The sequence below is a fragment of the Oryzias latipes genome, chromosome 20 (genome assembly GCF_053564925.1).
Source record: "Oryzias latipes strain Hd-rR chromosome 20, Olatipes_Hd-rR_3.1".
Classification (NCBI taxonomy): domain Eukaryota; kingdom Metazoa; phylum Chordata; class Actinopteri; order Beloniformes; family Adrianichthyidae; genus Oryzias; species Oryzias latipes.
The window spans coordinates 23887846-23913303 of NC_136256.1; the positions used below are offsets into that span (position 1 = coordinate 23887846).

The 25458-nt window shown below is 38.6% G+C and overlaps 1 protein-coding gene across 1 annotated transcript in view; it reads left to right on the forward strand.

Moving 5' to 3' along the window:
• Positions 1-17419, forward strand: part of dnajb6b (DnaJ heat shock protein family (Hsp40) member B6b) — a 20666-nt gene extending 3247 nt beyond the window's left edge. Inside the window, exons 2-10 of the mRNA XM_011488993.3 lie at positions 1872-1980; positions 2887-2996; positions 3897-3950; positions 4136-4243; positions 6522-6632; positions 6722-6866; positions 6945-7015; positions 15071-15229; positions 16434-17419. Of these exons, the coding sequence (XP_011487295.1) occupies positions 1916-1980; positions 2887-2996; positions 3897-3950; positions 4136-4243; positions 6522-6632; positions 6722-6866; positions 6945-7015; positions 15071-15229; positions 16434-16543 (933 nt within the window). The 5' untranslated portion in view covers positions 1872-1915 and the 3' untranslated portion in view covers positions 16544-17419. The remainder of the gene's footprint in view (positions 1-1871; positions 1981-2886; positions 2997-3896; positions 3951-4135; positions 4244-6521; positions 6633-6721; positions 6867-6944; positions 7016-15070; positions 15230-16433) is intronic.
• Positions 17420-25458: the final 8039 nt, after the last annotated feature.

Consider the following 25458-nt stretch of genomic DNA (forward strand, 5'->3'; position numbering starts at 1 on the left):
CTAAACATCCCTGATCTCTCCCTTTTAAATGTCTGTACCATGCTTCCACCAGGGCTCAAAAACCTCTGTCACCCCCCCCCCACTCTGCCACATAACACAAATACAATCTAACGTTAAAGGCCACAGGTTAAAAATAGGAAACAGTGGAGTCGTGTTTAGCAAACTGCCTTCTAATAATAACGAAAACAATTCCATGTCGATTTAAAATCGTCTTTTTCTTTAACATCTTTTTCCTCCAACTATTCATTTTTCAACTGTCTAAAAAAAAAAAAAAAAAGCAAATATTTAGCTAATTTCATTATTTTACCTCTAATGTTGTCCTTGTCAGTGGAAACCAAGACAACCTTGTACTCTACGATGTTATTTAAAACACTTTACGCTCCAAAAGCTTAACAATTTTCAATGAAAAGAGAATATTTATGTTGAGGATAAAAAAACAAACCCTGACATTAGTCTGGAGATAATTCTTGTCTTCCAGATTTTTCCAAAATCTATGAAAGTTCTCTCATTCTTATGCTGACTTTTAGAAAAATACTAGATAACTCATTTGTTTTTTCTTCTGCAGTAAAGGTTGGTCATAATAAATAACATTAAAAACATTTTCTTATGACACTTTTATTTGTAATAATCAGTGTATTTTGCCCCTCTGGTTTCTATAACCATTTTCATGTCTGGAGTTGTGTGTCTTCATCTGGTTTGGTTGTGCGTTTTTCAGCTTGACTTCAGACTAAAAGCAGCAACAAAAATTCACAGCTTCAGGCGCTTCATTTCAGGCTTGTAGTGTCTTGTTTTAAGAAGTTTCATAACTTTGTAGAAAAAAAAAGAAGACATCTCAGTCTCTAACTACGGTAACTTCAAAAATGAAAAGAAAAAGCTATTTCACATGTTTAGATTCTTTTCCGGATGAAAGATGACCGCCCAGTTTTGGTGCGTTTAGTAGAACTTGCATAAAAGAAAATATTAAAATGTTCTTATGGCAGATGGAAACGGCAGTTCTGGATCATTTTTACTTAATTCAAGTGTTCTGGAAGTCTCATCGATGTGCGGATGAATCAGTTTGTCTAATTTATAGAGCCGCTACGATTGTTTTTTGATGAATTTTCAAAGTATTCTCAGTGTTTTTTTAAGTTTCTGCAGAGCGGCAGTAGTTTATTGGAAATTTGCCTCTGAATTTAGGGCGGGACTGTTGACACAGAGCAGCCCCGCCTCTCGACCCGTCACCCATAACTGAGATTTCTCTGTTTACACTCTCTCCTGCTAGCTTACAGCCCCTCACACCCCCAACCTAACATTACTGGTGTAACAAAAATACCGAGTAATATTGGAGCTATGCAGCCAGATGCTAGCTCAGACGAGGAAAACAGACGCACACGGATCTAGTCGTCTATTGGTGAACGCAGAGCAGAGCAGCGAGCTCGTCTGATGTATTTTCAACCACAAATATCTCTCTTTCTCCAACTGCAATAAAGTACTCTGAAATGCAGTTTTAAGCTAAATTTTCTATATATACATATATACTCATCTGTCATCCATCATCAGAAAAATGCCACAAAAACATGTTGACACAATTTTCATTGGAGTGGGTTTTTAACATTTTAGTTTCATAACTGCAAGAGTTTTCTCAAGTTGTACTTTCTGATCAGGTGCAACATTAATATCCTTAACTGAAAAACCCAACAATGAAGATGTTTTTACACTATTGAAATGAGAGAAAAGACATTAAATTCATGAGGAAGTTTGGAAATCTAGAAAAATGTGGATGAAATGTTTGATGTGACTTTTTCCTTTTAAACTCGACGCTGAAACATGATCAATTTTAAAAACCTCTTTATGTCATACCTACTCACAAACTGGCCTTTTTTTCCATACAGAAAAGCTTTCATAGAACTGCAGAAATACGTCCACCAACAGAACTATGGGAGAATACTACCAGATATTAGGAATTCCAAAGAATGCAACACCAGAGGAAATCAAGAAAGCGTAAGTTGTTTTTGTCCGTTGTCCAGTATTCGTTTTTTAAATTCTCCGAGTCTTAGTCTGCTCAAGAGTTTAGGTCAATTATCTCACCAGATTCTTATTTTTGTAAAGTAGGCATTTCCTGTGATTTGAAGGCTGAGAATGAACCAATTGAAAGAAGGAATGTGCTGAAGTCATCCTTCACAGTAAAGCAATAAATACATGGGATTTTTACAAGATAAGGAATTAAAAAAAGATTTAGCTTTTTTCTAAAAGAATACTGAACCTGTTGGCAGTTTCGCTCCGATAAATAAAAGCCTCAGACTTTAGCTCTCTCTCTGTAGGGATGTTTCAGGTCAAACACCGTATAATGAAACTATAACCCCATCTGTTTATGCTTTGATTGCAATTCAGTTTATTTTCAACAGTCGCCACACAAGATGTGATCAAATCTTTATGAGCTGAAGGTTGTATTTTATCCAGTACCAAGGTGCTGGAATGATGATAAAACGCAGCTTTCCTATGACATCTCTGAGCTTAAATGAGCTTTATGCTAAATGGAGATTGCTCAGACAAAATCTTTTGTCAGGCTCAACAAAGACCACTGTGACACAATTAGCAGTAGCCTGACAACAAGACACAAAGAGTGTTCAGTGGCACCATCAGGGAGTGGATCCCAGGATTGTGTGAAGCCTTTTTTCTCTGGGGGGTGGTGGTGTCCTGTCTTGTCCTCAGTTTTTGTTTCTGCTGCTGAGTTTAGAAGAAAACAGCTGATGCAGCACAATGCTACGTGACGCCCGCACAGCTCGTCAGTATTTTTTTTTTTTATTATCTGTGGAGATGGGAGGGGCGTATCTGTGTGATTGAGCTGTGTAAGAAAACGTTTTGTTTTCCTCCGTCCACATTATTCACAACCTGCTGTGTCCACAGTTACAGAAAACTGGCATTAAAATGGCATCCGGACAAAAACCCCGACAACAAGGAGGAGGCGGAGAGGAGGTTCAAAGAGCTGTCAGAGGCGTATGAGGTGCTCTCAGATGGTAAGGAGACACGGTTCTCTAAATAGAAAACACTTTTTTAAAAACTCAATCATGTTATGTAACTTCTTATCGGTGGTGGGAGAAAAGCTATTATGCTGTTAAGTAGAATGTCAGAATAAATAAAGCTATTATGCTGTTAAGTAGAATGTCAGAATAAATTGTTGCTACTCTAATGTGAGATGTTTAAATATGGTGTTTTTATGTCGAGTATTGAATACATCTTTCATAAAAACAATAAACCAAACATCACATTCATTCCAGACAAACATCAGTTTCTCAGTAACTCATGAATAATAATCCCAAAATCATCACAAGAAGTCGATATTGTTAAAATAAACTCTACAGAAAGACGTGGGACTACAACTGTTGTAGTCCTAAAAAATAGTTTAAAAAGTTATATTGAAAGGTTGGAAAAAAATATTTTGAAAACAAAAAAAAAGGTAAAACAGCCCGTATGATGTGTAATGTTTGTGGATAAAGTAAGCAGACCTAAACAAAAAGGATCAAGTCTGTGACACGGACACTTTCAACTTCTCGTTGCAGCTCAGCTTATAGATTTCATGAGCCCAAAATATTAACAAAAACATGGAGACAAGTTAGCTCGAAAAATGCAAACAATTAGAACAAAAACTGTTTTTTTTAACTGAATACAATCCACTTTATGCTAAAATGTCCCACTGATAAATAAAGGAATCAGATTTAACATTAAAGGTTGAGTTTAATCACACACAAGCTTTAAAATCACAAACATGCTCGTCTTCATCATCTGCAAGTCATGGACACCTCAATGAATGTGTTTGTGAGTAAAGGCTTCATTTGTTTTTATGTATTTATTTTATGTCAATTCTCATAAGTTAATAAAAATGTAGTTTTGAAAATTCCTTTAATTTTTTGTTTTAGAAAGTAAGAGAAACATGTATGACCGCTACGGCAAAGAAGGCCTATCAGGAGGAGGTAAGGAAAAACTGAAATAAAGGAATCTTTTCTTTACCGCTATTTCCTTTCTGTCTCTTCTTTAGTCTGGGTTGTTGGTGGGAAATATCCATGGAAATGGCTTTTTATTCCACATTCTCACAAATTAAACAGATGGCTGCTTTTTCTGTTGCTGATCGTGGCTGCTTCTCTTCCTACCTTTATAGGAGGGGGCCACCAGGATCACTTCCGTGGGGGTGGTTTCACATTCCGTAATCCCGAGGACGTTTTTAGGGAATTCTTTGGAGGTAGAGATCCATTTGCAGATTTGTTTGGTAAGTCCATTTTGTTGTTGTTGTGTGTGTGTGTGTGTGTGTGTGTGTGTGTGTGTGTGTGTTGATACAAAGGTCATCATGTGAGAAACACTTCAGCAGCATCTTCATACTTTTGAATTACAGGGGTTTCCACCTTTCAACTTAAAAGAGCCATTCGGGTTCATTTCCCATTGACTGCAATATCATAGGAATCACAAAGTCCTATTAGAAACACAAGACATTTCTTTGTATTTATGTTGAAATGACAATTGTAAATTAAAATGTAAATTAAACAGAAAATAACTAATTTCTTTTTCTTAATTTGAAATAGTTTTTAACTGTTGAGAGAGGTTCAAATCCCTTCTTTTCAAAATAAAAGACTGCGTTTGCCACATACGATGCAGCAAATGTTGTTAACCGGTAGTGTAAAGTCAGCAGTGATTAAAACCAAAAACCTATACAGTTCATTTTACCGTTTGTGTTGCATCTCAGCCAGAAATTCATAAACTTCACTGATATTAAGTGACCGTGTTTTACAGACGGTGTGGCACCCTAAAAACCTTTGAAACTTTGTCTAAAATGGATGATTTGTAATTCTGTGTAGCATATGTGTAAATTCTGATTTGTTCACTCATCTATTGATTTTTCTAGTGCTCTGTCTAAATGTTTTGGTGGGACTCTGGTAAACCGTGAAGCCGGACCGCTTGATGGATTATCAGCTATTGTAGTCTGGAGTCTCACAAAGTGACATGTCCTGTTCTTCAACCGTTTGTGAAGGAGTCAGATACATTTCTACTCATTCGACTATTTGGTTTTGTTTTATGCATTTTGTAGTCTAAAAAAAAAAAAAGCAACTTTAGAAACATTTGATAATTCTTTAACCAAAGAGCCACATCTGATGACAGACCCCTGCTTTATAATATAAAAGGATGACTAAATCCTGGCATCCAAATGACCCAACTTGACCACTACAGTTGGACTGTTTTATCATTTTCATATGTAGAAAAACTAGGTTAAAATATGTTAAGGTGAATACTGTTAGTATTTGCCATATATATGTATATGAAGCATAATCTAAAGATATAGAAAAGCGAAAGAAAACAATCAAAACCAATTCTCCTTCCTCTAAAAAACAAATGTCCCGAGGTGTCGGAGTTCAGCAGAGGGCCGATTGGAAGGCATGTGCACCTCACCTCCAGAAACTCTAAATAAGGAGTTCGGAGGCAGCCAGTGGATGGATTTGCTCGCCGACATCACTCAGCTGGAATGCTTTCAGAAATAGCTTCTGTATTAAAACAAAAGCAGATGAAATAACGGCAGGAGTGCGTGTGCCGTGTCCTGGAGCAGGTACAACCTGGTGGAAATCTGGACTTAACATGCGGCGGTGCTTTACAAACTTCAGCTCTGGGATGTTTTGTTGTTGTTGTTTACACGCCTTGCTGCTTTGCTTATTGAAATGCTCTCGCTGCCGTTTGCTCACTTGGGTCATTAAGCTCCTTTTCTGTCCCACTTAAGGTCAAAGTTGGGCACAAAGTTTGACTGGAGCGTTTATAAAGACGCATAGAGATCAGGTTCACTTTAGCACTTCATGAGCCATTTTGGTTTCTTAACTGCTCTTAAGATGGCAGCCAGGGAAAGCTGTTAAGAAATGTCCTCAAGTCCACAGGACCTGCTGAGAGCAGCTGGTCCTGTGGATCTGTCACTCGTCCACAGCAAAGCCCCCCCACGGGCCTAGTGACGCAGGTCTCTGTGGGAATGATGGGGCGGTGTCAGCTCTTCTTTAAGGTATGGGGAAGTTGTAGGAAGTTCTTGAAGGTAATCCTCATGCTTCAGCTTTGAAAATGTGGTCTGGGAGGAGTTTTCTTGTAAGATGTCAGCGTTTGAGTCAAACCTGTTCGCTGGGAACATGTGAGGCAAAAGGACGAATCTTTTGTTTCTGTAACAGTCGGCGATCCGGCCCTCTCCTACCGCGTGACCCAGTTTGGCAGAGCAATTAGAGCGCGCTCCACCAGGCTTTAGGAGGAGATCTGGTTCTTGGCTCTTTAGCAGTTTATTTTTACTTTGGTTTAATAGTTTTCTGAGGCATAGGCTGTTCTAGAAAAGAGAAACCCACTCAGGATGATTTTCTAGTTTGACATTTATATTTTAGAAGGAACAGCAGCTTAAATAACCCCACAAATGGTAACAATCAGACCTTTTTTTTTTTGCCAAAGTCTCTTTATGTAATTGAATAAATTGAAACGTGGACTTTCTGTAAAACTCTGACTAAATCAAACTTGTTTGGCTTTTCTCTCCATAGGTGATGACTCCTTTGGGGTCCGCCACGGTCATTACAGTAGCACACACCGAGGCATGAACGGGTCTCTCTTTGGTTTTGGTGGCTTTCCTGGCTTCCACGGGTTTGATACAGGTGTGTTCATCACCTCCAATTACCCGACAATTATCCGACCCAGCAGGATTTGCAGTTTAACTTCCTTTTTTTTTGTTTTTCTTACTCAGGTTTTGGCTCGTTTTCAGACATGGGTGGAGGTGGATTTGCCTCCTTCTCGTCTTCTTCGTTTGGTAGTGGTGGGGGAGGCGGGAACTTCAGATCAGTGTCGACGTCCACCAAAATCATCAACGGCAAAAAAATTACCACAAAAAAGTAATGAATGACATCAAAGCAGGCTCATTTTCATTGCAATCTTCAGGTTCTAATCTTGAAACCTCTGTTTTCTGACAGGGTTGTGGAGAACGGGGTGGAGCGGGTAGAAGTCACGGAGGATGGTCAGTTAAAATCTCTAACAATCAATGGTAAGGAGCAGCAACTCAGACTGGATAACAAGTAACAATCGCTCCAACAAAACCCTTTTCTCCTCTGGAAAACCACCGATGTCTTCTGTAATCCTGCGTTTCATGGGTGGACGCTCTTCCCAAAAAGCTGTCTCCTCATTTTAGTTACTGAGTTTCAGAATTTGTGTATTTGTATTTATTCTATTATTTGAAGGGACCAATTTGCTGGGTTTTCTTTTTCTTTTTCGGTTTGTTTTCTACCATTTTTTGAATTGTTCCTAGCTGCCAAATGCAGAGTTGAGTATATGCCGCTCATTTCTTTTCCATCTAGGCGGTTCAATGTCCTCGTTGTCCTAACAGGAGCACAGCCTGGTGTATTTTGGTCACTTTTGCTCTTTCCGTTTGACCGGTTTAACCACAGAATGATCTAACACCCCACTCTTAATGTCTTTAACAAGAACTTCACCCAGCTAACCTGAGTGCTTTTGTTTGTTTGTGTGTATAACAGAAATGATATGCATTATTAAAACATTTAATATCTTAACATGCATTTTCTTACTTTTGCCTTTGTTTAAGCATTTGGAAAAAAACAACAACCCCAGTGTTCACTTTGTTTCTGCATGGTGCCTGATTTGATGGTTTCACTTGAACTCAGACTGTGAATCTTCATCTCAACAATCCACACAGCTGGTAAACAGACGCAGGGGACTGTTTTTAGTCAATAAAGTTTGTGGAAACACGATGGAAACCCTGCGACCATCACAGTGTCTTGTGTTTCTTCGGCTTGAGTGGCTTTGAATGATCTCTCACCTGTAGTGTAAAGGCGGATGCTTGTGCCTGCTTCACACGGTTGCTGCAAACTAGAATCATGCCTGTTTTTCACTCATGCAGCTCCAGCTGTGCATCATTAAAACAACTAATGCGACTCATCATTCATTCAGCATGCACACTTAAAAACAAAACGCTGTGTTGTTCAAAATAACCCCTCGTGGAAGAAAGAGGCCAAGGAACTAGTTCTGTTCAAGCTCCTCCTAGTTTTACTGTAAAAGGTGTCTTTCTGTGGAAATGTCAGCAAGATCCTTCAACAGAGTTCAGCTGAGGGAAAGCATCTCACACACATGCAGGGTTATGTTTAAAGACATTAAAATAGTTTGTTTATATTTACCATGGGGGGGTCTGGTTAGGCCTCCAGGGTTATGGTTTTTGGCTTGGTGGATGGAGAATGTGCTGAAGTTTGATTACACAACCGGCCCGCCGCGTGATTTGACATGTCAAGTCAAGAGGAGCAAAAAGGTGGAATTCAGATGTTTTGAATCAGGAGGTTTTATTTACTTAAAAAAAGTCACAGAGGTTTTGATGCGCGTGCGTACTTTCGTTTCCACGTGGCATTAAGACCGTTCTCATTAAACATGCGTTTCTTTCAAAGTGATTCAGTAAAACAAATTGTTTCTCCGCGTGCAGAACTGTTGAAGACGGAGATGGAAGACAAGTGTTGCAGCAGCAGCAATGTCTAGTCGTGGTATTACAGCGCCCTCTGTCGGACATTAAACGGTGTTACAGCGCCCTATGTCGGACGTTGTCTTTCAAATGTCACAGTAAATTTCTAAACGATCAGTAACATTTTCCAGTCGCAATCTTAACAAAAAAATGAAACGTTCGCTTAACCCTTGTGCTATCTTAGATGACCCACCTTTTTTTTTGACGTGTTCTCCCTACCATGACAAAGGTGGATAAAGGTGGGAAGATTTCATGTAATCTATAGACACCAGTGAAGATCACAAATCATTGAACAAAAAAGGTTTAGCGCACTGTATTGTGGGGTTTAGATCAGTGGTCCCCAACCACCGGGTCGCGGACCGGTACCGGGCCGCGGGACACTTGGCACCGGGCCCGGGCCGCATAGAAAGAAAAAATTTCCATTTTATTGTTTTTTTCGAAAATAAACGTTTTATTTTGAAAAGTGACCGGATTCTCTCTGTCACATCCGTCACACTTAACGCACGTCAAAGTCGCGAACACCAAACATCACATCACCCCCCTGTCCGAGGTGGACGTGTCTTGCGTTGTACCGGTCCGCAGTGACAAAAAAGGTTGGGGACCACTGGTCTAGATGACCCAACTTACATGAAATCTTTCCACCTTTATCCACCTTTGTCAGGGTAGGGAGAACACGACAATGTAAGGGTGGGGTCATCTAAGATAGCACGAGGGTTAACATTGGGAGTTGGGTCATCTAGACCCACTAAACAATGCTCTGAACCTTTTTTTCTTCAATGATTTATGATCTTCACTGGTGTCCATGGATTACATGAAATCTGTCCACCTTTATCCACCTTTGTCATGGTAGGGAGAACACTTTAATGTGAGGATCGGGTCATCTGAACCCCATAGGATAGCACAGGGTTAAAATAAAATCTTAAAAATGTAACAAATCCTCCATATGAAGAATTTGTTCCGCACACTTTCAAGATGAAAGTAAATTTGACAATCTGTACACTAGATGGCGCTGTTGCTTTATTAAAGAAAATCTGGGGGGACAAACTAAAACCTGGTTAAATGGAGTAACACATCATAGCCATGGAAACAATGTCCGTCAAATTTTTAGTAAACCATTTGAACGTGAAGGAATAAATTAATCTTATTGTCCCCCCCCCCCCCCCCCCCCGTGAATTTGCCCGTCAAACCCAAAGTGTGCTTCATCACTGGTTACTAAAAAGATCACAAAGATAAGCCTGCTGTTGCCTTTAGGGGATTCCTGAACAAAAATAACGTCACATCAGTACGAAGCTGGACATCTTTAACCCAGGAACTCTTAAAAAAAATAATAATCTGGTTGTAGTTGTCATGTGGTGTTAGCCCCCTTCAGAGCAGAGATTTATTTTAGGCTTCCTCAGCCAACACCTAAGCTCCAGCCTGCTACGTGTAAGGCTACACACGTCTGTCACACATCGATTTGGTGTCCCTGTGTGTTTAGGTGTGAAGTGGTGCCTGTATTCCAGTCTAGACGCTGTGTTTCAAACACAACCAGGCTGCATTGTTTTTGCCTGAAGATAAATGACAGGCATTCTCAAGACAATAGCTGCAAATGAAAGCATCCAGGAACTCTCCTTGCTTTGTTTTTTTTTTTTTTTAATGAAGACCTTCATCCTGAAAATAAAGGCTGCTTCATTGAACACGAAAAAAAATAATAAAAAAATGCTATCATCTCCGCTCTTTGATACCGTCTTTGTTAGAATTAATTAACAGTTGATGGATTATACATTTCGATAGTGGAATTTTGAAATTGTACAGGCTTTCCAGGCTGCTAATTGAGGTAAATAATAATTCTCAAGGGGAAAAAAAAGCCTGAACATTTTAGCCTTAATCAGACAAATTCTGTGTGCTTTATCTCTGACAGTAAAGCCCCCTATATTTTTTTTTTGGTAAAAGATCCCCTGGGAACTGGTTTCTCCTTGCTGAGGTCATCTCTGTGTTCTAAAAGTGTTCAGCCAAACAGGGTGGTTTATAAACTCTAAAGTATTGCTCAAGTTTGGAGTTAAAACCCAACCAATCCTTGTAAACTTTGAGAGCTCCTAACAGGAAAGAAAATAACTAGATTAGGTTTAAAGTACCCATTTTTAGTCTGAACACAGTGGTAAAGCACTTGTGACACAGAAATTGGACTAGAATCAGAATAGAAGGAAGGCCTGTGGCAATAACACACCTGTTCAAAGAGAATGGAAATCTGACAATATCTGTGTTTCTCTTAAGGCTGGAGCACATCCATCCTCAAACAATCTCGGAAAGTATAGGGGCCAGTTTGATCACAAGTGGATAGAGAAGCCAAAAATCTATCTTTTCGTTGCAAAAAAAAAATTATAACATTGATTTATTGTTTAAAATGAAAATAGAGAAAATATTTTATTTGAGCAATAATAATGGATCTAATTAATGTGTAGAATAAATCGTTTTGAGAAAAATGTTATCCAAGTAAAAAATAATACTAAAACTACCTATTAGGAGTATCAAAGGAATAAAATGGCGGTAAGTGAATGTTGGTACTACCAAACATCCAGCCTTTGAACTCCTGGTGTCCCTGAGTTTTTGAGTGTTTAAATCAAAAGTTTCCTCCATTGAATATTCCGTTTTATCAGATTTATCAGATCTGAAAGACCGGAGACCTTTCCCTCAAATCTATTTAGCAGATTTTCAGGGATGCATACAGTCGAAGTCAATTCGGTTTATTTGTGAAGCGCCAATTCACAACCAAGGTTATGTCAGGCTGATGTACGAAAGGAAGAAAAACATCAAACTGATGGGAGAAAGTACACATTTTCAAGATGGCTGCCATTCAGTTTGATCCTAAATGAGGCCAAATTATTGTAATAATGGTTTAAATGACTCACCGACAAAGATTGAAAGATTTTCTACAGACGGAGTATGCATTTAAAAGGCTGAAATGTGGAACGACTAACTTTAATAAGAAAAAAAAAAAAACTACCAGAACCCCACTCCCCAACTTCCTTGGGGGGTGGGGTATCAATTGAAACCATTGACCTATAAGAGAATTGAACCAAGTGATTGTGCTGTCACCCATAGAAAAAGAAAGGCTTATATCTGGCTCCAACTAAATGTGGCCAATTTCTTTTTCGGGATATGGGTGCTGCCATGTTGGAGCCAGACATTGTCAGTAAGCATTGATTGGTCCAAATCAATATTTCCATGGCAACCACTCTCACCAGTCAGGACTGGGCTTGTTGAAAGCCCACACCCCAACCCTTTGAGAATCTGTCAATCAAACATTCCTGTGGGCACCATTGACTTTCATTAAGGCCTTTGATTGCTCAGTTAAAAACTTGAATAACTTGCACTACTAAAAAAATGTACAAGAACGTGTTAAAAAAGGTAGCAGAGTGAGAATGCTTATTCTGACAAAAAGAATGACTGAGTAAAGCTGTTTATTTCTCAATGGAAGTCTATGGTATTTTGGCTCTTTGGACCCGTGGGTACTTCCTGTTTGTAATGCCAGGGGGAGGGGGCTCCCAGTCCAGTTTTCATATATAGTCAATTGTTGAAACAATGACTCTGATCAATTTTGAGTGCAATTGGACTTTAAAAGTTAACTAGAAAACACTTAGCTGCTCGTTTGAGTAGTTTCTCTAGCTTTCTGGGAATTCAGGTTTTTTTTATGTGCTGACTTCAGAGGTGTGACACATCATTAGATGTCATGTCAAATTACAACTATCCAGGTGTATCTAAACTGGGCATCCCTGCTTGTAACCCTTGTGCTATCTTAGATGACCCCACCCTTGCATTGACGTGTTCTCCCTACCATGATAAAGGTGGAAAGATTTCATGTAATCCATGGACACCAGTGAAGATCACAAATCATTGAAGAAAAAAGGTTCAGCGCACTGTCTAGTGGGTCTAGATGACCCAACTCCCAATGTTAAAGTGCCTAGGATAGCACAAGGGTTAAACCCTCCTTCCCTGTTACTGGAAACACAGCAACACGCAGAGACAAAAACTAGTCCACCCCAAGGACCAACACAGAGGGAGAAACAGAGCTTTGAGATCTTTGCTCTGATCCCAACATTACAGAAACTAAACATTCCTTCCACAAAAAGTAGACATAGGACAGAAGAGCCACAGCACCAAACCAGGACTCAGCAGTTCACCTGGAGGAAAGCGGACATTATTCTGGACAAAAAGGGCAGATGGTTGAATAAATAAATTAAGAACGCATCGAATGTCTGGAGAAATCTTCCCTCAACAGAGAGAAGAGGCATTTTTTTGTCTCTGATTTACAATTCTGTTTTGACGTTTGAGCCCAGGAGACTGGGCCCCATTCATTCACATCCAGCACACACCAACAATGAATCGCTAAAATGAACAGGATTCTGCGATAACTTGACCTGGATTACTCCAAATCTTTACAGATATGTTGCCCCTGATCCACCTGAGGCCCATGTTCATGCGTTTGTTAATTCTAGTCAAATTTCTCCACATTTGTGTCTTTATGTTTTAAAAACTGATTTCAAACGATTTAAAGACTTCACACCTTATGAAAATAAGTGTTTTGGAGATTTTAACGTGTTCTTGTAGCATTTTTCTCATGATGGAGGATACATCTAAAAAAAAAAGGAGATTAAAATTATATTTCTGAGTATTTCTTTATTCAAATGGAGGAACAGACCTTAAGATTTTGTTTAACCCTTGTGCTATCTTAGATGACCCCACCCTTGCATTAACGTGTTCTCCCTACCATGACAAAGGTGAATAAAGGTGGAAAGATTTCATGTAATCCATGGACACCAGTGAAGATCACAAATCATTGAAGAAATAAGGTTCATAGCAATGTCTAGTGGGTCTAGATGAACCAACTCCCAACGTTAATGTGCCTATGAAAGCACAAAGGTTAAAAAAAAATCTTACTTCCAAACTATAATCAGTGGACCACAAGATCCCTGCTCCGCTCCATTCTGATGCATCCACTTGTAGACGGCTGGATCCATGTACGTCTTCCTTGTCTGACATCTGGCTCAAAACTGTACGGCTGGATAGCTCCAATCTTGCTCACCATTTTTTGTCCCACTGCTAATGTTGGCCTGGGGTTGGGAGGGGCTGAAGTTAGGGATGTAGGCATGTAAACAGAAAGATCATGGGAAGGATAACTCTGCACCAGCAGTCCCGCCCACAATTTCGATGCGTACTCCTGATCAAATACTGCCGCTCTGCATAAACTATGTTTGTAGAAAATAGCACAGGTTGCACAGTTTTAATTAAAAACCACTGGGAACGATTTACTTTTTAAAATTCATTCAATATTGAAGTTGTTATTTGTTGTGTGTATTGCGGTTCCCGAGCGCGGCTGTGTCTGCAGCTCACCGCTCCCCCAGGGGATGGGTCAAATGCGGAGAATAAAGTTCACACACCTAGGTGTGTGACAGATAGTGGGACTTTAACTTTGACTTTAACTGTAACCCTTGTGCTATCCTAGGGACTTTAACATCGGGAGTTGGGTCATCTAGACCCACTAGACAGTGCGCTGAACCTTTTTTCTTTAATGATTTGTGATCTTCACTGGTGTCCATGGATTACATGAAATCTTTCCACCTTTATCCACCTTTCTCATGGTAGGGAGAACACGTCAATGTACGGGTGGGGTCATCTAAGATAGCACAAGGGTTAAAAATGCTTCATCTCTGAAACTATTCAAAAATTCTGGCACACTTTTGGAGCTGGCAGAGATTTCTACCAACACTTTCCATCTAATTCACATCAAAAAAGAAAGGAAATGCGGGGGATGCATGGATCGACTGTTGTATTGGAGCTGAGATGCTCACACAGTTTACCCTGACGTCAGTTAAAGCCTCTGGTGATTTGGGCTGCGTTCAAAGCAGAGCTATCGGACACCTTGCAGGGGATTTAAAAAAAAAAAAAATTCTGGTGCAGATCCTTCCCTACAATGCGTCCAGTTTCAACACAACGAGCATCTGGCCTCCTTTCTCCTCCTCTCCGCTGCCTTAATTACACAACACAATGGCAATGAGATCTGCCTGTAATCTCCCAGCATAATAACACCCCCCCTCACCCTAGCCCCTGCCTGCCACTAATTCAATATAAATGTAAATTACCTAGAGAAAAGAATAACCAAATCTCATTTTATTTACATGACTAATCACAATAAAGTTGGGCAGATGAAATATGAATAAAAAATATAGTGTTTGGGAAAAAATGGGGCATCTGCGTATCCTCAGGGACTTGTTTTATATCATTCTTGTTGTTTCTTGTTGGTTACATCAATATACCTTTTAGACTCGTGCTCAACCTGCTGTAATAGATGTGTGCATCTACTTTCTCCTGTCTGATTGTATTCACACTGCCAAGGGCATCAGAAGCCAATATGTGAGGTTTTTTTTTTTTTTATTGCAACACACATCTCCTGTCAGAAGGATGAAATTCACAAGAGCTGCATGGGGGGGGAGGAGAAAAAAAACAAAACAGATTTAATGTCGAACACCTCTGGCAATTCATCCAGACAGTGAAAAAGCTTAGGTGTGATTCATTCCCACCCTGTTCTGCTCACACCCGCAGACATCACAGCCCAAGACCCCCTGGAGGAGGAGTTTCATCGCCGCAGACAGAACACACTTCCTGGCCTGGGCCTGCACCAGCGCTACCTGAGGAACTCTGCTCAAAACCCCTTTGAGGAAGAGGAGGAGCACGGCCCACTGAGTCTGGGCCTAACAAGAGGTCCGCCCACCCGCCACTGCATGCTGATTAATCACCAGCAAAGATTTTAAAGAGCCTTAATGAGCGCAACTAACTGTGTACTTTAAGGCGTGATGGCCACACAAAGCAGGACCAAGAAGAGGGGCTCATTTGATTGGCAGATGTAAACACAGAGGGCAGATATGTTCATTAAGCAGCTCTGTTCTACATCGCTGTAACCATCAGAGGTCGGAGTCCACCCCCTGTTTTCCTCCACGGGGTCAGGAAGTCAGCCACAAAAGCGGAGCAATTATCAGCAGCACACATTCGCCGAGCGTCACATGGCGGCGGCTTCGTTAGCATGGAAGCTTTAATTTCAGCGTGTGTAGTTCCTGCTGAGACACAAACAAAGGCCTTGATTCTTTGTCTGAGAGAATGACACAGTCCTCCAAGTCCCTCAGAAAGTTTTTAACAAAACCTGCTTTCTGTGGCTTCAACTTCGATATCAGAGCAAAGACAGCATCAATTAACATGCGTGTGATGTAGTTTGTGGCATTTAAGGGGTCAATTATTTGCATTTTTACCCAAGAAAAAAGTACTTTGAAAATAAAACTCTAAATAGCTGCTCAAAGCACACTTACCACACTTATGGATGGAGAAATGTGCTTATAAACATAAACCTGTTCATGCTTATTATAGGTTAGAACACACTGATCATTTTTAGAGCTGCTGGTCTGACAGTAGTGGACCTTCCAGTTCTAAAACTCTCAGATGCTATGTGACAGTTGTGTGAATCCCCCCCCCCCTGAAAATTTAGAAATTAAAATTATGAGTCTTGAAAATGAGGCAATTTTACAACATTTGATTTCACATTTAGGGAATTAAAAATGTTCCCATTTCAAAATCCAAAACTGTTGTCTTCATAATTCTTCACTCAATGAACTCGTATTTAACCTTGTAAAGCTCAAGACATCAAGGAATTGCCAAAAAAAAAAGAAAAATCAAATTTTTACCCTTTGATGAAATCCATTAAACATTGCAGTAACATCTTTTTATTAGATAGCGTCAATATTGATACATTGGGTGATTTGGTAAGTTTTTACTCACAACAATGTTACGTTGAGATGCAAAAATAATGACATTAATGGAAAGTTATAAAGTTATGCATTTTTAAGTTTGGGGCTAAATATTTTTTTTTGTCATTTCATTGAGAAATAACGTTGCTTTTATACTTTCATTTTTGAAGGACATGTGGATACCAAAAGGAAGAAGCTGTGGTTGAAGGAGGCAGAATCCAAAAGGAAGCGAGCTGGACGCCTTTTCCCCAGATTCAGTGGACTTGGTGCCTTTTTTTGAACTCTTCTGACTTGTACAGAACATGATGTCTGATTGCAGAAGAGCCATGAGTTCTTTGTGGCATTAGTTTTTTTTTTTGTGCTAATTATTGGCGAGCCGACAGCCTTACTGCTGCTTCATTTCTCCACCTGTTAATCAGCTGCAACGCAAAGCTTAACTTCTACATTAGATGCTCGCCTGCAGAGACCTCCGTTTTAATGGTTTATTTTGTCCGAGACGCGCTTTAACGATTCAGCTGTGGCTGTGTTTGTTATTAATGGAACCTTGAGTTTCAATTCATCTCTCATGATTGGACTTTCCTAAGTTTTACTGTGTTTTTGGGAAGTTTTTGAAAAGGGCCCAGGTGGAAGGAGAATGGCAGGAACAGCCTTGTTTGATACAAAGTTCCTGTGCTAATTCTGTGAAGCAGGTGAGGGTATGTGAAGGTCAGGCTATTCAGTGGATACTTCTTTTGTAGGAGACAATGAAAGGGAGGATAATGAACTGAAACAGGTTGAAAATGTTCAAGAATATCATGTTCCTTTTATCCTGTTTGGACTGTTTTTAGTTCCTTCTATATTTCATTTGGTTGAAAAATCCCCTCATGTCATCAGTGTTTGACTGTTTTTTTTCTAAATAAATTGTGAAAATTGTGTAAATGCAAATATTTGGTTAAAAAGGTGTTCACTTTTCACGGACACTTAATAAATGATTGGGAAAAAAAATGTCGCTAATAGGAATCATCTTCTTTTGGTCAGAGAAAATGTTGTTTATGGTACTGCAACCAAAAATTTGCCTCATGAAACAAAAGCGGGTCTTATTTTTAGGAAATCTTTCCCAATTTTAGCTTTTTCTTTTTGTGTGATGCTAAAAATAAATAAATCCAGTAAATGTAAAGGGTTGGGTAATTTGATTTGACGTGTTTAAACCCCCTAGTGGTCATGTCTGGAACTGTGCCTAGCTCAACCCCTTCTGAATTAATTAATTTTCAATAATATAAACAGATATTCTTCAATGTTTTTTAATTCATAGTGATGTTAAATTAATAAGAGTCCTGTATTAAATGGTACGTGGTGAATGAGCGACATATGGTATGAATAGAATAGAACAGAATAAAATAGAACAAAACTCCATTGTTCCCACAAAGGGGAAATGACCTTGTTACTGTAGTTCTAGCAAATCGATCATAAATAACATTAAAAAATAAAACACTTTAAAAATAAATAAAAACAATATTTACTGTCATGTGTCTATGAGCTGCTGTTGGGGTTAAAATGAAGAATAGAATAGAATAGAATAAGAAAGTATGAAAGAATTAAAGAAAAGCCTTTATTGTTATTTATTATATGGTACAGTGAGATTCAGGGACAGTTATCTTAAAAATGGACAGAAAAACAAGTAGAATAAAAAAACAGATGACAAAAAAAATGGTATTTATTACATTGACAAGTGAAGATGTTAAAATTATTTTTTCAAAAACACTTTAGTTTCAGGTCAGGGATGTTTACAAAGCAATAAAAAATAGATTTGATGTTGAGAAAGTGAGTGGAATAAAAAAAAAAAAGATTGCAGTGGCTGTGTCATCCTTGGCTCCATCATTCTTCCTGATGCAGCAGCCCTATACAGGTTTGTTCGTTTAAACACTGATATCCATCAATATGCTTCAAAAAAGGCTTCAACACATCAAAGAATAAATCAAAACATCGTCTTTTATTTGTGGCTGTGATGGCTGCTCATGTCACAGTCATGCTTTTGGTGTTTTTCACATGTTTTTTGTTGCATTTTCCTGTTGATGGTGGACATATATGAAGAAAATTAACCTTAACACTGTATTTCTGAGTATTTCAAAATGTTGTGAGCAGGAACAGATGAAAAAAAAAAGCAGTTTATTTGTGACTCAGAAAATACACAAGGTGGGCCACAAGCTCCCTGCTCCAAACTCTCAGCAATGGTAGAGAAAGAAGGGGGCTGTTCCACGCTCAAGCTCCCGCCCACAACTCAGAGGTGAGTTTCTAATGAAGTATAGCCGCTCTGCAGAAACTATGTCCTTTAACCCTTATGCTATCTTAGATGACCCCACCCTTACATTGACGTGTTCTCCCTACCATGACAAAGGTGGATAAAGGTGGAAGGATTTCATGTAATCCATGGACACCAGTGAAGATCACAAATCATTGAAGAAAAAAGGTTCAGCGCACTGTCTAGTGGGTCTAGATGACCCCACTCCCAATGGTAAAGTGCCTAGGATAGCACAAGGGTAAAAGATCATTACCAAATTGTGAAACTTATTGTTGGAAACAAAAACCTGTCTAAGAGTTTCAAGCAGATGAATTTTTGATGACAGAGGAGAATCTGCTGGGAGGGGATAGAACAGCTGGTCATTCTACAGTGAATGGCTGCACCTGAAAATACTATTACACATCTGGCAAGTGATTTATTCAGATGAGCTAAATACTTCCTTTTTCTGCTCTTCCACTGAGTCTGAGTTTAATGCAATTTAAAGGGTTATCATGACTTTCATTTGAGCAGATTGCCACGGCTCCAGTGTCATAAAACTCATGCTGCAAAATGCAAGGTGCACTCTCTTTATACGCTGAGTCACTTGTCCTCCCATCTTGCATGCTATGAATTTTCACCTACTGTTGTTCTGAACACAGTAATTGAGGGGGACCAGAGACAAAATGTTCTGGACTTTTCTGTCACGCCAGCAGAGCTCTGGAAGGAGCAATACTGTGAGATTACTTGAATGAGTCTGCAGTGTTTTGTATTATTCATGCAGCAGAACGCAAACACATGACCCAGCAACTCATTTGGCCCTTATTCCCATGCAGCCAGCAGTCTCTGAGGATTTAATTAAACTGTGCAAAGCCAGTGGCCCATCTTCCTTCAATGACTTAAACTCCACATCCGTCCTCCTGCAAGAAAAAAAACACAAAAAACCCCCCACAACATCTGTGAAATCTTCAGAGTGACTTTTACTTTGAGGGTTTTCACCTCCAAAAGGTTGGAGGCACTTCATCCGTCTAAGTGCCACGCAGACGCTGTTGCATCTGTAGGGGTGGAAAAAAAGAACAAATGAAGAGGAGCACTTATATCAATCAAATGTAATTATATACACATTAGACAGGTAAAAGAAAAGAAAAATCTGCTTTTTTATGTTACACTCTTAAACACTTCTTTTTGGGTTAATCAAGCTGGAATATATTTTTGGGTTACTTTTCAGAGCAATGCAAATCTTCTGAGTTATAGTGATTTCATTTTAACACAAATTGTGTTTTTTTTTCCCTTTAGCTATCTGAGTTAAAATTACCCAGAAAAAAGTTGATCGCTCATTGTTGGGTTGAAAACAACCCAATTTTGGTTATTTTTAACAAGAGTAGAAATAATGGACAACACAATTTGAGGAAATCATTTTAAAAGTGAATATTTCAGCATTCTTAAACGCATAAATACGTCAGGGATAATGGTCGGCCAAGGTTGCATTATTATAAAATTAACGCATGCCAAGTTCGTAGAGGACAGTTTGTTCTGCCAAGTGCGTAAACGGGAGGTGATCAATATTAGAAAGATAACAGTAACCGGTTGTTTAGTAGCCAGACATTTTAGTCAATTTTGACCAAAGGTTTAATATTTTGATAAAATGTTTTACCGAAAAAAAAACAGAAACGTAGTGGAGTAACTTATAGCTACACATGAAATACAATTATATATATATTAGATTAATAAATGCAATTTAAATGCATTTCTAATAAATGCATACATGTTATGAAATTATGAATTTTGAAATAAAAATTAAACATTCTTAAGAGGTGCTATACTGTGGAGTCAAACCCAGATGCTGGAATAAATGTCTAAATATTCAGTCATCATGGTTGAAAAAAAAGTCTAATATTTTACGGATTTTATTATAATAATTGGGTGCAAGACATAACAAAATTAGTACGCACTTTTCCTTTTTTTTCTCTTTTTTAAACATACACAAACTTCCTATGTTAATTTCCAGAGACATTTCAGCATCCCAGGAATCTAAACGTAAAAAGAAAAGATCTAGTTAAAAATATGATCTTGTTTACATGCTTTGCTTTGACAGGGTAAATAAATAAAATATCTCAAGAAATATTTAAAAACGAAATGTTTCTGCATTTTATCAACTTATAAATGTACAAGAAAGAAAAAAAGATCAATTTACACTATTGTTACCAAAATTATATCAACCAGACATTTTTAGACAAAAGTTAAAGGAAAGGGGGAGTCTGACACAAAAAAGTTATAATACCTCATCCCTAATAGCTAAATATGATGAATAAATATATAAATAAATATATTTTATTTATTTTATTTTCATGAAGGAAGATGTATAAGTCGCTGCATGATTTTTTTTACAACAGCAACTATTAACCTTTAAATATGGCATCCAAATGTGTGTTTTTTGTTGTTGCTTTGTTGATGTTCTGTTGCACTTTACCACAAACAACCAAGTGAAAATACATCAAAGGAAGAGGAACGCTTTCCATGTATTTAAGCTGCAGTTTTGCATTGAAATACATGTTTTTGGAACAACGAGAAACCATTCAGATAGGATTAAAAGCGGTTGGCGTTCAAGAGCAACAGAAGCAAGAATGCATACATGTTCACACAAAATAACAACAAGTGCGAAGAGAATGTAAGCTCACGAGGCATCAAAACCGGCAGCATCCCCGTTTGATTTATAACAAGCAAGAGACGTGGAATGATGCTTTTTTTCCAGGAAGATCATCAAACATTATTGTCATCTTTCCATCTGATGGGGGAGTTGTGCAAACTGGTGCTAAATTCCTTAAGATCTGAACAGATTGCTTCCCCTCATGCACCTAAAACCTAAATAATTGCATACACACATCCAATAATTAAAGCTTGATGCACATTAGAGGGGTGTCAAACTCATTTTCACTGAGGGCCACATCAGCATAGTGGCTGTCCTCAAAGGGCCAGAAATAACTTATACATGTAACTAAATGTAATGAAAAATAAACGTACCTACTCCTTAATGTTAAATAACTCATTATTTATTTACTATAACTTTTTAAAGTGAAAATTACAGTTACATAGAAAACATATGTTTGCTTGTTACTTTAGCATAAATCCTTTTACATTTGATTCTGAGAGGTTAGGTTAAATGGACAGTGTTTACGCCCTAATGTATAGTTGCCCAGTCCAATATTTCAAGTCAGATTCCCCCTAGATATGAATAAAAGCACACCAATTTTTATTTTACGAAATTAAAAACTTTTATGCTCTCGAGGGCCACATTTGGCCCAGGGGCCTTGAGTTTGACACATATGTATTAGAAGAAGAAAACCCCAGAATGATGTGGTGTCCTTATGCCACTTAGATGACACAAAAATATAGAACACGTGGAAGGGAACAAAAAGCCACCTGTATGGGCTTCATTCTGGAACAGCTGTCAGACAGGGATTTAGGAGCAGTTAAACTGGAGTGAGACAGTTTTTTTGTGCTTTTTCTGTAGTGCACTCAGCAGAATAGAAGACAGAAAGCAGAATAACCAAAAAGATCATTTTTAGTAAAACTAGTTAACATGCATAAAGATTCACACCTTCGCCTGCAAAAAAAAATGCCTTTACTAGCAATTCATTGAAATACCAGATCTGTAAAAAACGCGTACACTCTGAGTCCTTTCTTTTCAAGGGCTTTGTTCTTCACACATTTAACTGCAATTTTTAGATTCTTGAATGATTGTTAATTTTATTCTAATTATTTAACTTACTGTCCCTTGTCTAATAAAAAAGAAAGCATAAATGTGAGTTTAATCAAAAGCTTTGAATTGTGAGTGTATGAGCCCAACTGCTGAGCATTTTTTATATAAGAGATAGCTTGCAGGAGCTTTCACTGCAGGGTGCCTAAAGTTTTCCTCTGATTCAGGAAACTGTTTTCTCATATAGACTCTGAATGTGCCTTAATCCCTGGATACAGCAGCTCAGCGGGGAACAGGAGTGCATAATGCAGTTTTAGTGAACCACAGCTTGAAAGTGAGCCTGTAATAAACTTTAGATATGCTCCTCAAACTCTACAGAAAAATATTTCAGAGTTTAAACGGTACCAAGCAAATACCTGGAATAAAAAAGTATCCTCTGAAAATAAACAATTTCATATTGGTTATGAGGAAAGTGACAGAAACTATCATCCTACAGTCTAGTTACATGGCAGTTTGTGTTTTACAGTTACAGATATGGTCCCCTTGGTTTTGACTGAGCTGATTTTCAGGCAGTTTTATTTTCATATTCAATGATACTGATCCCAATTTTCTATGGCAGATAGATGGGACAAGCAGATAGAAAGATAAAAAAAAATCTATCCATCAGCTTAACCCCAAACCTACAATCTGAGAGGGCTGCTGGAGCCTATCCCAGCCAATGTTGGGTGACGGTGAGGTACACCCTCAACAGTTTGCAAGTCCATTGCAGGGTCACACAGAGACAAACAACCACACACACTCACATTCACATCTAATGGAATACCAATTAATCTATGAAACGTGTTTTTGGACTGTTGGAGGATGCCTGGAGAAAACCCACGCATGCACAGCAAAACTCACTACTGTAGTGTCCTATCACTACGCCACCCATAAAAATCATATGTATAAAATTAGACCAGCTGTTTGGTCCGCACCGGTTTGTTTCCTTTGATGCTCTGCTTCATTTCCCAGATGTGAATGCTCTCCTGAGCTCTGACAAGCTAACTCTGAACTGCACTCAAACGTAAACTCGGATGACGTTTGGTGTGAATGCAAACGCATTATTCTTTAGACCCGTGGTCCCCAACCTCCAGGCAGCAGACTGGTACTGGATTATGGGACAGTTGGTTGGACAGTTGGCAGCAGTAAAAGAAAACGCAACCTACACTTTTTCCATGTCCTTAATGAAAATCTGATTCTGAAGGAAGTTTTATTTTGGAAAACTGCTGGATTCTCTTTACCACATCCGACTTATTCTCAAGGCGTGTCAAGCCGTTCAGTCAAATGTCAAAAATACATCCGATAATTCCCTAAAGCTGCTGCGCCAATCGCTAAATTGAGACCCTTAAAGCTCGCAAAGGGCACAAAAAAATGAACGCATTTGGAAGGTTTCATTTTGCAGAAAAGAGCCAGTAATGAAACAGAAGAAGAGCATTCAACTTCAAAATAAAAAAAGCTGCATTTAACAGAGAAAAACCAGGAACCTTTACTCCAAACATGGATTTTTTTGTGACAGTTGTTCCAACAGACCATAATGATGTCTAATGTTACAAGGATGCTGCTGATAAAGTTGCTCAAACGGTGTATCTGTGTTTGTCATTATGATGAAAAGATATCACATAGTGACCCATTTTTTTGTGTTTATCCATCCCTCCCTAAAATTCAGATGAGACTGATTTTTTAGCGTCCACTTTGACATGGGCTGAGCGGCTATTTCCTCATTGACTACATCATGCAAAAAGAAAAAAAATCGATTTTACTTTTTACTTCGTTCATCATTTTTTTTCATGGTTTCTCAGAAATGCGTCACCCAAAGGTATGACGACAAGTCCAACAGCCCCCACTGAAATCCTGAAGCTGAGAGACCAACACAGGAACAATGTTCCTCAAATGAAAGCACATGCTTGTCTTTCATTCCAGGAGCTGAAAGGAAGCTGCTTCTCTAAAATGCTGGATGCTAGAGTCAATCTGAAATAATCTGGGATGTTTTTCAGAGAATCTACAAGTAATTTTAGTGTGCTGATTAGACCGCCTTTTCTGAATCCAAGATTCAAACTTTCTGACAAAAATATAAAGGGAACAATCCGCGGGGCTATTTAAATGACAAAAACGCCTCTTTCCCGCTGGGAGCAATCAGGACCCGATTGCAGTAAAACATGCATGCAGTGGTTCAAAGAAACAATATGTAAATCAGTTTTGACTCTAAAATAACATTTTATGTGCAGAGTGAGAGGGCTTTTGCTATCCTTATTGTGCTGTTTAAATACTTTCACTGGTGCTTTCTGCTTCTAGATTGGAAACAAATTGAATATCAGAAAGATTAGACTGATTTGATCTATAATTTGCGGTTTGTGGCGAAGCTTATAAAAAAAACAGCTCTGTAGGTTTATTACATGCATTTTTTTTGGAGTTGTATCATCCCTGAGAGGGTAAAGTGTCAATTTAAATGTTTTCTTGTGTTATCTATGTGTAAATGTCGAAGCGGACCCATCTAAGTCAGAATGTCAATGATGCATGGGTGTTTTTGACCTCTCCATCTGTGGTTTCTCTTCATTCTCTGGCTGTGCAAGTAGGCAGGAAAAAGAGAGATTGCTCCGAAATGGAGAGGAAGGCATCAGTGTAATGCATCATCACAGAAAATGCTGTCAGGCCATTTGGGGGCTGCACAGACCATGCTCCTTTGAAGGGAACATCAGGCTTATCTGACATAAGATGACGGTCAAGGTGTTTTTTTTGAAAAATGGCATGTCATTACAGCGAAGCAGAACAACAACAAAAAAATAATAATCCAATGCTTTCAAATAATTTGCATGTAGGAGGAGTCTAATATAGAAGTTTCTGGTATTGTGGTAAATCTATGCTGCTAAGAGGGCATTTAAAACAAAAACAAAGCATTTAGCCTTTCGGTTAATATTGGATAGATCACTGTGGTCCAAGCAGATGTATAGGTGATGTTATTCCTACAAATTACCATACCTGCCTTTATAACAAAAGGCTATTAACAGTGCACTTCTACAAAGTAGAATCTCAAGGCTCCCTGTGACCTAACTTCATCAAGATAATATCATCGCCCCCCCTACCTGATGTGGAGGAACACTACACTCCTTTTTAAGGTGAGCTTCTGTTTTTATCTACACCCCTGTGTACACCCCTGGACATTTTTCTTTTTGAACATTAAAATGTTTTTTTTTTAATTATTTAAAAC